We start from the raw sequence: 12,945 nt of genomic DNA on the forward strand, positions 1-12,945 counted from the left end.
GTTTGGATGATGTCAGTGTGATGCTGTAGGTCATACTGTGATTCTTGCCAAGCGTGTGTGCTTGGCATGTTCCCCGAGAGCTGCGCTGTAGGTAGAGGTGGTCTGCAAGGAGAGCCTGGGAAAGGCAGCCAGCCTTCGAGAGTGCCTGAGGGCGCTTCCCTGTACACATCCCTTCCCTCCCGTCACTTCTCCTGTGCTTGCTTGAGGCTCATCGTCTCAGGACAGGGGAGTGGTGGTAGAAAATAAGGCTGATGTAGCCATGAAGGGGAATATTGTCTTTCTCTGGCTCTCTTGCATCACCACGAGTTGCTCCTTTGGCTGCTTGATAGAAGGCCACGTTTGTAGTGCTGCACCCCTGATGTTTGCATGGGGGCTGGATTCTCTCCTCTCCCTTCTGCCACTGCGTGTGGCAGCATGAGGTTCTGGAGAGGCATGGAGGGGCTCTGGTCATGTCACCAAATCCATGGACCAAAGCCTGAACATCTGGAGATGGATTCCTCCCTCTTGCAGGGCTTCATGTTCCTTCTGGGAAAGCTGCCAACGTTGGTTGTTTGTGAACAAAGCTGACAAAGCAGTCACCTGTAAGGCACAACAGGAGTGCCGCGGCTGTTGGGATGTAGATGATCTAACTACTGTACACATACTCATTGCTGTTTATGTGCATTTTTCTTCACAAAAATTCTGGAGACACCACATTTTTGGTGGAGAGTCCTCCCCAAAGCCACACTGTGGCTCTGCCTTCTGCGTCTGGGAAGGTGTTTTCCTCAAATCCTCCCATGACTGTTATGTAACACTGATTACAAATTTAAATGTTTAAAAATTTTAAAAATTAAATTTAAAATTAATGTTTAATTTTGTTTTATGCAGGCATTTGGAAATGCTAAAACGACAAGGAATGACAACAGCAGTCGCTTTGGGAAATACATTCAGATTGGCTTTGATAAAAGATACCACATCATTGGTGCCAATATGAGGACATATCTGTTGGAAAAATCTCGAGTTGTATTCCAGGTGAGGAGCTGTGCTTTTTTTCTTTGTTTCTTTCTTTTGGGAGCTGTACTTCAGTAATTTAATAGTCTGGGTCTTTTCTATGAATTAAATAGCTTTAAAACTAGCTTTCCTGGTGGACACGGCTTCCAGATGTGTCTTTCAGGCTCCGTCTTTTGCCGTTTTTTTGGATGATCTCAAGCTGATGACTTCATTCTGGAGGAATATGTATCTGGTAGACTCATTAGTTGGCCACTGTTTGTTCCCTCCATCTGTCTGAGGCTGGAGCCCCGAGGAGGGACTGCTGCTCCTGCTCTGGCTGCTGGGCATGGATTAAGAGCCCTTCTTTGGGCAACTGCTGAGATTTTTACTCAACCTTATAAAGAGCCAGGAAGAATAAATCTCAGGCAGCAGTTGTTGATTTTGGAGGAGAGGCAGGAGAAGGATGAAGAGGCTGATGAATCTGCCGCAGCACATCCCATCAGTTTCTTGTGCAGGGCTCAGGACAAGCTTTCTTGGTTTGTGTGTGAGATCTAGCTCAGAAGCACCTGCAAAACTTTTGTCCTCCCCCCCCCCCCCCCCCCCCCCAAAAAATCCTAAAACCAAACAACGTTGGGAAGTGTGGGCCACCTCTTTTTAACTTACTGTCTGTTTGCAGAGCCCATTTATCCCAGAGAGGGATAAGGTATGGAAGGTAATACAAAGTTAATTATTTTCAAACAGAATCCTTCAGGTTGGAAAAGCCCCTTGGGATCATCGAGTCCAACCCTCAGCCCAACTCTACAAAGTTCTCCCCTACCCCACATCCCCCACAGCTCATCCCAACGGCCCTGAAACCCCCCCAGGGATGGGGACTCCCCCCTCCCTGGGCAGCCTGTTCCACTCTCGGACCACTCTTGCTGGGAAACATTTTCTCCTCCTGCCCAGCCTGACCCTCCCCTGGGGCAGTTTCCAGCCGTTCCCTCTTGTCCTGTCCCTGATCCCCTGGGAGCAGAGCCCAGCCCCAGCCTCTCTGCAATGTCCTGTCAGGAGCTGCAGAGAGGGATGAGGGCTCCCCTCAGCCTCCTCCTCCTCACACTGAACACTCCCAGCTCCTTCCCTGCCTCCTCACAGGATTGATTCTCCAGCCCTTCCCCAGCCTCGTTGCCCTCCCCTGCCCTTGCTCCAGCCCCTCAAGGTCTCTCTCTTTTCTCTGTGGCATGGGCAGTGTACATTGGTCAGGGCAAGGCTTGGTACTTCCTTCCTCCAGGTGGCAAAAGGTCCCCATCTTGGTCTTGATGGTGGAAAGCAGAGGATGGGGTCGGGGTGGCTCTGGGCTCAGTGAGCACTGGGCTGAGGGTGGGAGCACTGCTGTAACCTCCTTGTGTCTCTGGTAACTTGGCGTTATCCCCACAGGCAGAGGATGAGCGCAACTACCGCATATTCTATCAGCTTTGTGCCTCTGTGAATCTTCCAGAGCTCAAAGACCTTGGACTAAGTAAGTACTTCTGTGCACTGACAGATGCTGCCTAGGTGTGATGGCACCAGGAAAGCATGGTAGGTTTAGAAATGCAGGTCACTGATGAGGTCATCTGTGCCTGTTTAGTGGGAGGAAGTACAGGGAGATGAGCTTGAAGGGCGGCTTCTCCTCAGCGGTGCACAGGTTTGCTCATGCCCATCTCCAGGGATGTGGCACCTTCGAGGAGACATCAGCCCTTGTCACCTTTGCTGTGCAAGTCCTGGTGGTGGGTCAGAGCTGTTGCTGGTGGTTAGCTGTGGTGGAAGAATTGTCTGTGTATGTTGTAGAAGCTGCATGCAGAACCACAGTGAACCACGTGCCGTGGCAGCTGCCAGCTGATGCAGGGAGATTGTGTGTTAATATTGTACGAAACTTGCATAAACTTGCATAAACCACTTGGTTGTGGTTTTTTTCCCCCAGGTTTTGCAGCAAAATCTCTGTGAGACAGCTGAATTAAGAGGCTTTTCACTTGCGGCAGGGGGTGCAGAGGTGTGGTGTAATTAATTTTGGATCTCAAATATTTGCTGTTGCTTAAAAAGGGAAGTGAGGGTTAAAACTTGTTTTTAAGTATTTAAAATGGTGAGCAAGGCAGGTTGCGATCCCAGTGCAGAGCATCTTGCTGCTGCAGAGTCTCACAGAGGTTTCCATCGTGGCCACAGAGAAATGGTAGATTGAGAGAGGGGCTTTTGGTTTCTGGGTAATTTGGGGCTTGTCTTAACACCTTTTTGGGTCACCGTAGGCATGTTGGCTGCACTTACCAACTGCTGGTGCCAAAATGGAAGCACTCCTGTTCTTGTCCTTTTGCCACCAGTAAGTCTCGGTAAATTACCCAACTGTAGTCCATACTCTGCCCGGTGACACCAAACCACACAACCACATCCGTGAGTTTGCTTAAGGCATAAGATACACTTCTGAGGCGGTCTAGGTGTAACCTTAATGTCTGTCCCAGGACACCTGGGTGGGAGGGGAAAGTCTTGTGTGATTCACTGTGCACCAGCCGTAGGTCAAGGCTTGTGGTGGACCTGGGGGTCCTTTTAGTCTATAAGGCTCCCAGAATGATGTTTTTCTGACAGTGGCTTCTTAGGTGCTGTCAATGAGCCTGTGTTTGGTCCTGTTGCATGCTCACATGACCCCGTAGCATATCCCTTTGAGCACTTTCAAGCGTTTCTGCCATGGGGTTATGTGCTTCATTTTTGCAATGATGCCCCAAGTCATGATGCTGTCTGCTGTCATCTTAAAATTCAGACAGAAATTATTTCAACCTGGTCTGGGAGATAAGTTGATGCAGGAGAGTTCCAGCTGTGCAACCACCTTTCTCTTCTTGGGAACATGTGGATCGGAGGAAATACAAGTCTTGTTCAGCATGGCTGTCTAAAAGCATCGTCTGTGTGGTGACTGTCAATAGTGAAGGCTGAGAGCTCTCTGCTCTCCTCGTGCATCATTCAGGACACCTTTATGCTGTTGTGACCATGGCTCTTGACTTTGGCGTCTCAAGGGAGAATGGAAACAGCTGGTGGCATAGGAGGTGGTGGATGCCGGGGCCATTAGCCCACGAGGAAGCCTTCCTGGTCATTTTAAATCTGAATTTGGTTAAAGGATTACAGTGGGTGTCAGTCTCCAGCTGCACTTTTCCACAGTGCTTGTGCAGTATGTACAGCCTGCTGCTTGTGCGTTCAGGTAAAATACCACAACAGAAAAAGAAGTGATTCTCTCCAAAATTCCTGCCCTGTCACCTTGCAGTAGCTTAAAAATACCTCCCAAAAAGTTCTCCTAGCTGGCAGATGCGGTGCTGCTCTGCTGCTCAGCAGGGAGGGCTCCCGGGGGATGGGGATGTGGGCACCGTGAGCTGATTTCATTGGGGTGAACCAACCTCGGCCCTGACTTGTTGACTTACTAGTCCTGGGCAGTTTCCTGTGAGTGTAGATGTGCACAATTCACTTATTTTTATTTCTTTTGAGGGATTTTTTTTTTCATTACCAGCTTTGCATTAGATTTACTAGGCTGTATCTCAAGATGAGTAGTCAAAACTCAAGTTTATTTATTCTTGTGAGCTGTACCTTACCTTAGCTGTGAACCTTGTTTTCCCAAGGATTATACAAAACAAGGGGTATCTTGATGTGAAACTCCACCTTTTATTAGAGAGGAGCATATATATTTTTCCATATCAAAAATAGGAGCTGTTGTTTTTCCTCTGGGTCTTGCACGTGCAAAGAATTTGGCTGTCTTTTATATTGCAAAATGCTGGAAAACAAAGAGTCTCTCAATTTATGTGAGCCCAGCAAAGCAAACCAGTAAGTGTTGGCTATTCAGGTAGAGCAATCCTACAAATTTGATTTTTAAACTAGAAAGTAAATATGTGACTTGAAATGTGGGATGCATCGCCCTTTTATAAGTGCGATGTCTAACTGAATGATGCCTGGGCAGTGGTGCAAAGCGAGAACGTGCTTTATTTGTTTGCAATGAATCAAAAGGTTTCTGTGGTTATAAAAATCATTGCATGCGTGTTGAAATATTGCTGGAGTGGGTTGTAAGAGATGACTTGAGGCCAAAGCAGATCCCAGTGTGGATAGCCAAAATTGGAGACCGATGGGGAATGGAGGGTTCCTCCTTTGAGGTGTGTTCCGTGGCACAGGGGGGGTAGGGGTATGGTGCTGTGCCCATAGTTAGGTGTTTTCCCAGTAAAATGGGGCACTCTGGCTGGAAACAGCATAGCTGAGCGGTGCTGTAATCCTCTCTCTGCATGGCACAGTACCTGTCAAACATCCCAGTCCCATCAACCACCACCCAGCCCTGGATCCATCTTGCAGGGCAACATGCAGCAACATCAAGATGTGCTCCGCCACGGGTTGGGTGAGCTCCTGTTGTGCTGGTAGGACCAGGAAGGACATAATCTCTCTGACCCCAGTCAGCATTTTCTGCCCCTTTTCCCGATGCTCCGACAATGAGCAGAGTTACTGAAACCTCCAGGTCCCAGGGCTTTGTATGCCAAAAATAATTAAATGTTTTTCTTGCAGCGTGAAAGTACAGCTAATGTAGAAGCCTGCAGGAGGGCTGGGAAGGGTTGGGGACTTTCTGGTGACAATGTGAGTCAAAAAAAAAGTGCAGATTGCAGTGATTTTAAAGGTTACCAGCAGGCTGATGCAGAACGCGCAGTAGGCTGTTTTTCCTCATTAATTCCATGAGACTTGGGAAATATATTTGTGAGTGTTAACGATCTTTCTGAGCTTTTCTTGGCAAGTCACCCCTACCTGGTTTGAAACAAGCTGAATCTGAGAACTGATTCTGGGTGGGATGGGGAGGCTGTCCATCTCCTGGGCTCCCCCAGCCCTCCCTGGGGCCAAGCCTGCTCCGGCTCTGCCAGGACTCAGCCTAGTATATCTTAATGGTTTTGGCCTCAAATATGCCCTTGTTTTAAGGAGGAATGATTGCCCGTGAAACTTTAGATATAAATCTGGTGATCTCTTCTTGTTGTGTCTGCGTTCGAAATGCCTCTCAGTGTCCATAGGATTTTAGCTTTGCGTTGTCCTGAAATAACTTTGCTAAAGCACAGATGCTTAAATGGTGTAATGCTGGCACTGCGAGCGATTCTCCATTCACTTTGCTCCCCAGGTTTAAGGCATTATGTGGGAAAGGTGTTAAAAGTATCTGAACTGGTCATGGGTTTATAAAACAGGTTAAAAAAAAAAAAATAATTGAAAGTAGTAACTTCAGTATTTGAAATAGTTTGTGTCTGTGCAATGGAGCAGTTATTTGAATCCCCAGTATACCACAGCTCTGCCTTGGTTGAACTTGCTTTGCATGGGGAAGGGGTTTCACCCCTTCAGGAAGTAGTTACAGTCGCTTGTCAGGGTTATACTTCACCCATTTTGAAGTAAACCATAGTTTAAAGGAGATGGGTGCCCTTCGGGGATGGGCAGGACTGAGAGCATCCCAGTGCACGCTCCGGAAAGCTGCTGCTTGCTGATGCATTTCTTCTGTTTCTTCTCTCCTAGCTTGTGCTGAAGACTTTTTCTACACTTCTCAGGGGGGTGACACATCTATCAGTGGTGTGGATGATGCTGATGACTTTGAGAAAACCAGGCATGCCTTCACCCTGCTTGGTAAGGGGTTGCTCTGCTTGGAGGTTTCCCAGCAGAAGTCTCTTGCAAATGTTTTCAGTATTTTACCTGAATTATATGGCTCTCCTGTAACACTAAGAGGTATAAATCCATGTTCCTATCAACCCAGTTGGCTTTACCTTGTTCTTTAGTATGAGCTGCAGCAGTGTTTCTTCACAGCTCTCTGCAAAGCAGCAGTGAAGTGGAGGAGGATGCTGAATTTAAGAGAAACCTAAATAAACCAATCTGAAACTGTTCTGCAGCTTTGACTTGCTACTTTTTCACCCTATTTACAAGCAGGAAAAGAGCTATTACTCTGCGGCTCAATCTGTATTTGGGTTGAGGGTGATGTCACTTCATGGACCATTGCAGTATTGTATGGAGTAGCAGATTCCTGGGAATAATGAGCTGTGCAGAGTCCACGTTTGCATGACCGGCTGCAAAATCTACTGCCGCAGCAACCACCCGTGCATGCTGCAGTTGAGCAGTGCCATAGCTGGCCTGCAGCGATTGTTTAAAAGGAAAAACGAGTTTCGCAGGGGGGAAAAAGCTTTCCCAGTTCATTAATATTTATCTGAAGCAAAGTTTTAAAATCCTGGTAAGTCTTGGTGCCTCTGTTGGGAGAGGAGCTCGTGATGTTCACAGCCAGCTGTGAAATCCCCCTAAGCAGCTGGATCGCAGCCACTGCGCTGCGCTGGCAGCGAGCGTGGGGACTCATTTCAAGTGTTATAACTGCAAGTGTTTCCCCCAGATTTGTCCTCGTTGTGTTTTAGATGGGCTCGATCTCTGTTTCTTTGGGGTGTCAGAGGGGTCTTGTCTTTACCCTGCTCTTGTCTGGCTTCTGTGACTTCTAACTGTTAACTACTCAGAAAAATAGGATTCCAGTGGTTGCTCCAAACTTGCCCATGGGACTGTAATCCCTGGGGAACTCTCTCCCCATCCCCTTGCCATGTGTAGTTTCGCTTTGGTCTCCTTCTCTGCCTCCCCAAGCAGACCCCCTGTCTCCTTGTTGGTCCCTATGAAGCACTGTGTGAGCATCTTCCTCTGATGCCAGTTTGATGATGTTTTCCTGCTCTTTACATACTTCTTCTGGCTCTGCCTTTCTTCATTTTCCTTCAGCGTTTCCCAGCTCTGTCTGCTTCTGTTCAGGGCCTGGTGAACAGTCTTGCCTTTTTATAATATGTGTAACAAGGAGAGGTCAGATTTATCTGCAAAACCCCACCCTAGCTAGGCTTAACTCCAATTAAGAGTGCCAAGAAACAACAGAGAATTGCTCCTTTTAGTAACCTTGAAACATTTCTCACAGTGCTGATAACAGAAAAGTCCCAAGAGAGAGAAAGGGAAGTTCTTGATAATTCAAAACCCAGCAGGTGAGGTCTCAGACCTTGGGTGTATAATTAGGACACCAGCACTGAACACAAAACGGGCACAGAAACCCAGCTGGGATGTAAAAATGCAAGATATGGCAAGAAAACAGTGTGCAGGCTGCTGCTGAGCAAAGCTCCTGCTGGGAATGTTGGCAAAAGCCTGCCAGAAAAATATATAAAGCAATAATATCTTAACACCCGCAATGAAGACCCACAACGTGTGGCTCCTGTTGAGATGCTGGGGATGGTCAGGCAGAGTGTCACATCACCTCCCTGGTGACTTGCTGTAACACCAGTCTGGAGGCGTTGTGCACTGTGTGCATGGATTTCATTTTCTCTTCCCTTTGTGGGACGTTGGCAGTAAGTTGTAATTTCTGTGCTTCAGTTGTCAACGAGATCTTGCCATTGGGCTATGATTACAGAAAAGCAACTCCTTGTTTTATAAAAGCCATGGAGCCCCTGTAGCTCTGATCCTGTCTGATCGTTATGGAGTAGCATCCTTGTTTTTGTGCGTGTTCACAAAAGTATTAAGCCCACCTGTGGTAAAATTGCTTTGAATCAATCAATAGGGGTAAAGAAATCCCACGAGGAGCTCCTCTCACAGTCTCCACTGTCATTTTTGAGCAATGACTTTACTGAGGGTTTATGGTGAGTTTATTGGGAGAGGTTGGATAACTCTGAAGACCAACAGCCTGGGAAGGAAATCAAACACCACAAGTGTTTTCAAATAAATTGAAAATTGACGTTGTTTTCTGTTGTGACAATCAGTTACTAATTGTTCCCACAGGAGTGAAGGAGTCTCATCAGATGACCATTTTTAGGATAATTGCTGCCATTCTGCACCTAGGGAACTTGGAAATCCGCACGGAACACAGCAACGAGGCCTGTACCATATTGGTAGGTCACCAGTAAGAGTGGGGTGCGTGGGGGGCTTTGTGTGCTCATAAATCAGACCACACTGGATGTGTTGAGCTTCTCAGCACATCCTTTGGTAGAAAGCCCTTTTCCTCCTGGTTTTCTTTGCTTTTTTTGAAAACACATCATGATTTTTGGTCCCAGAGAGTGATGGTCAATGGAGTTAAATCCAGTTGGAGGTCAGTCACAAGTGGTGTTCCTCAGGGCTTGGTGTTGGGACCATTTCTGTTCAACATCTTTACTGATGATCTTGACAAGGACACAGAGTGTATCACCAGTGAGTTCGCAGATGACACCAAGTTACGCAGGAGGGTCGATCTGCGTGAGGACAGGGAGGCTCTGCAGAGAGACCTGCATAGATTGGATCAGCCGCCAACAGTAACGGGACGAGCTTCAACAAGGGCAAGTGCCAGGTCCTGCCCTTGGGCCACAACCACCCCCTGCATGGCTACAGGCTCGGGGAGGGGTGGCTGGAGCTGTCTGGGAGAGAAGGGTCTGAGGGTTCTAATGGACAAGCAGCTGAACGGGAGCCAGCGTGTGCCCGGGTGGGCAAGAAAGCCAACGGCCTCCTGGCTTGTGTCAGCACTGGTGTGAGCAGCAGGAGCAGGGAGGTGACAGTCCCCCTGTGCTCGGCACTGGTGAGGCCACATCTGGAGCGTTGTGTCCAGGTCTGGGCACCTCAATCCCAGAGAGATCTGGAGGGGCTGGAGCGAGGGCAGAGGAGGGCAACGAGGCTGGGGAAGGGCTGGAGAATCAATCCTGTGAGGAGGCAGGGAAAGAGCTGGGAGTGTTCAGTGTGAGGAGGAGGAGGCTGAGGGGAGCCCTCATCCCTCTCTGCAGCTCCTGACAGGACATTGCAGAGAGGCTGGGGCTGGGCTCTGCTCCCAGGGGATCAGGGACAGGACAAGAGGGAACGGCTGGAAACTGCCCCAGGGGAGGGTCAGGCTGGGCAGGAGGAGAAAATGTTTCCCAGCAAGAGTGGTCCGAGAGTGGAACAGGCTGCCCAGGGAGGGGGGAGTCCCCATCCCTGGGGGGGTTTCAGGGCCGTTGGGATGAGCTGTGGGGGATGTGGGGTAGGGGAGAACTTTGTAGAGTCGGGCTGAGGGTTGGACTCGATGATCCCGAGGGGCTTTTCCAACCTGAAGGTTTCTGGGATTCTGTGATTTCCTGGTTGCTTTGTTTTTCCTGGAAGATAGTGCATTATTTCTCCTCTCTAGCCAACCCATCAGCAAGATGATTCCAAGATCACTTACTATCTTATATCCCAACCCATCTTTAACTCTTCCTGCTTTCTTAAAAGACTTGTTGCACAGAGTATTGGGGAAACGTGACTTCCACCAGTACAAGGTGTGATGCTGTACAACTGCTTTGCTACAGGCAAGCTATGAGGCTCCTGCTTGTAACATGGCCATCTAGTATTTAAAGGAGCATTGCACAGTTAATTAGCAAGAATAAATAAGACTAAAGATGCCTTAGTGGTGTTTCTTCTGTTTCCGTGTTTGTTCAGGCGAGGAAAGGAAAGTGATTATATGGAAAATACTGTCTTGTCAATTATCATTGCATCCCAGACTGTGTTGTTTGTTTGTAAATAAAGTGTTAAAATGGGTTCTGCACGCACTTTAGTGGTACCCTTGAAATAATGTGGTGTGCCATTAGTTAGATGCTGGGGGTAATTTGCTTGATATTTGGCAACATGGGTATGTGAAAGTGGTCTGCTCCAACAGTGTTGAGTTCTGTAATGGAGTTCATGTTGTTTAATTACCTTCAGATGTAATTGCATGGTATGAAATGAATCCTGTTAGGGCCTTGAATCCATGGTCAGAAAGGTATCATAGCAATAACGCATCGCAGAGGTCTTTCAAGATGCATTTTTTCTCTCCATCCCCAAACCCATCCAGCTCCTGTACATACAGCTACCTAACTGGAAACAATTTACTTCCTTTAGTTATGCATTATTACACTGAGGAAGGGGAAATTGATTCCTCATTGTCCAAAAGGCAGTGACTGCTATTTTAGCATAATGGAGACTCAGAACTGCCTCACTCTTGTTTGAGGCTGGGAAAAAATATAATGCACCAGAGAAATTGAAGTTCACATTTCATTTTATTGATTATGCAAAAGACAAGCCCTTCTGGTAATGCACATTTTGCAACTTCATTATTCAAAACGGGTTTAGTTTGTAAAAGGCATGGTGTAATGGAATACCTGAATCTTTAATTTAGGCTTAATCAAGGTTCTGTTGAAGGAGCATGTAGTTGCAGCTCAAGGAGGAGTAAAGTGGAGAGTGCTCTCTCCTGTTGGCAGTCACTGTGGAAATCTGCTTTTTATGAAAATCAAGACCTTAAGTGAAGCCATAGGGTGTACCACAGTTCTGAACTCTCAGTGAGCCGTTTTGTCCGTGTCCATGATGACTGGTGCAACTAGATGAGTGCTCATTGCTCTTCTGTTTCCTATCAACCACAGAGAAACACACTATTTCCCTAGATCATTATGAAATGCTGCTCATTTCGTGTACTGATCTGGGAGCTCAGTGTTAAAACTCCAGTTTTGGAGTGTCACCAACCTGCTGACTTTGCTTCTCGTTACCCCCCAGAGCGAGGACGAACACTTGAACAACTTCTGTAGCTTGCTGGGTGTGGAGTACAGCCAGATGCAGCACTGGCTTTGCCACCTCAAGCTCGTCACCACGGCCGAGACCTATGTGAAGAACATGTCCTGGCAGCAGGTGGTGAACACCAGGGACGCCCTGGCCAAGCACATCTACGCCCAGCTCTTCAAGTGGATCGTGCAGCACATCAACAAGGCCCTGCACACCACCGTCAAGCAGCACTCCTTCATCGGTGTGCTTGATATCTACGGGTAGGCACGCTTTCTGCTTTTAAGGCTGTTTAATTCGTCCTTTCTGATTTGTCTCAGCCCTCTGGCGGTGCACACTTGACCTTGGCTTGTGGCAGGTGGTGGGAATAGTAGAAAGGGATGCAAAAAAGCGCAGTTGTGTGTGATTTGCAGGTTGGATTCTCCTTTAGATTGAGCAATCCTGACCCCGAAATGATGCACGCAGATCTGTTTGAGTGCTGGCTTTTGGGATTTACCTCCCATGCTGTTCCATTCGGGATTTATGCCCCCTGTGCAGTTTAAAGCATCAAACTTAAACCTGAGCTAGGGGTAAAGGTGCTCATGAAGAGACCAAAGACTGTGCTTGGCTCTGCTTGGGGTTGCTGTGGCATTTGAGGAAACTACTTTGGTTCTTCAGCTTTGAGACCACTGCTGCAGTGAGAGCTTTTGGAGGACTTTGGGAACCTGTGGCAGTGGTAAGGTTCAGAAAACCTCTGCCATAACCAAGGGCAAGGCTTGCAGCCTGCAACCTTAGGGACAATCTGCTGCTCTAAATTTGGACTGGGTACTAGTTACTGTCCGGTGTGTGGTCCTGGCACTTGAGCGCTGGCAGAAGAGGGATGTGAGAGTTGTCTGTGAAGAGTTCATTTTAGCTGAAGTGCTGCAAAGAAGCAGAAGATGGAGGAGGAATGAAGGGATTATGTCAGTTGTGGGGTGGAAGAGGAAAGAAGTCTTCTGGGTTTGGGTTTTCTCCTCCCCTCTTTCAGCACCATCCCTTTTCTGTGTCTCTGGTGAGCAAGCACAAGGGAGAGGTCACAGGTTGCCCAGAGAGGTGGTGGATGCCCCATCCCTGGAAACATTCCAGGCCAGGTTGGACGGGATCTGAGCAACCTGATCTAGTGAAGATGTCCCTGCTCAGGCAGGGGTTGGACTAGATGGCCTTTAGAGGTCCCTTCCCACCCAAACCATGCTAAGATTCTGTGGTTCTAACTGGGACAGCAGTGACCTCCTGTGCTCCCTTAATGTATTGAAATGCTTGGTTGCTCCTGTTTCAGAGGAGAAGGTGGGATGGATGAGTTGTAGCTGCTCCAGGAAGCAGTCCCTGTGCTTGCTCAATCCCAACTTGTGTAACGGCAGACTTCTCATAAGGTCTATCAGATCTAGGTGAACCTGAACTTCAGACTGAAATCCTGCCAAAGCGGTTCTGGGTCAGCTGCAGAAAGCTTTTATGGCTTAAATACCCACA

General features: G+C 47.9%; 1 protein-coding gene across 4 annotated transcripts in view; it reads left to right on the forward strand.

Moving 5' to 3' along the window:
• The window catches only part of MYO5B (myosin VB), a 163,327-nt gene that overhangs the window by 59,240 nt on the left and 91,142 nt on the right, over window positions 1-12,945 (forward strand). For all 4 annotated transcript variants that reach the window (XM_074931366.1, XM_074931369.1, XM_074931367.1 and 1 more), the window contains exons 6-10: window positions 868-1,011; window positions 2,383-2,464; window positions 6,478-6,585; window positions 8,737-8,846; window positions 11,458-11,723. In XM_074931366.1, coding sequence (XP_074787467.1) covers window positions 868-1,011; window positions 2,383-2,464; window positions 6,478-6,585; window positions 8,737-8,846; window positions 11,458-11,723 — 710 coding nt within the window. The remainder of the gene's footprint in view (window positions 1-867; window positions 1,012-2,382; window positions 2,465-6,477; window positions 6,586-8,736; window positions 8,847-11,457; window positions 11,724-12,945) is intronic.

The sequence above is a fragment of the Athene noctua genome, chromosome Z (genome assembly GCF_965140245.1).
Source record: "Athene noctua chromosome Z, bAthNoc1.hap1.1, whole genome shotgun sequence".
Lineage (NCBI taxonomy): Eukaryota > Metazoa > Chordata > Aves > Strigiformes > Strigidae > Athene > Athene noctua.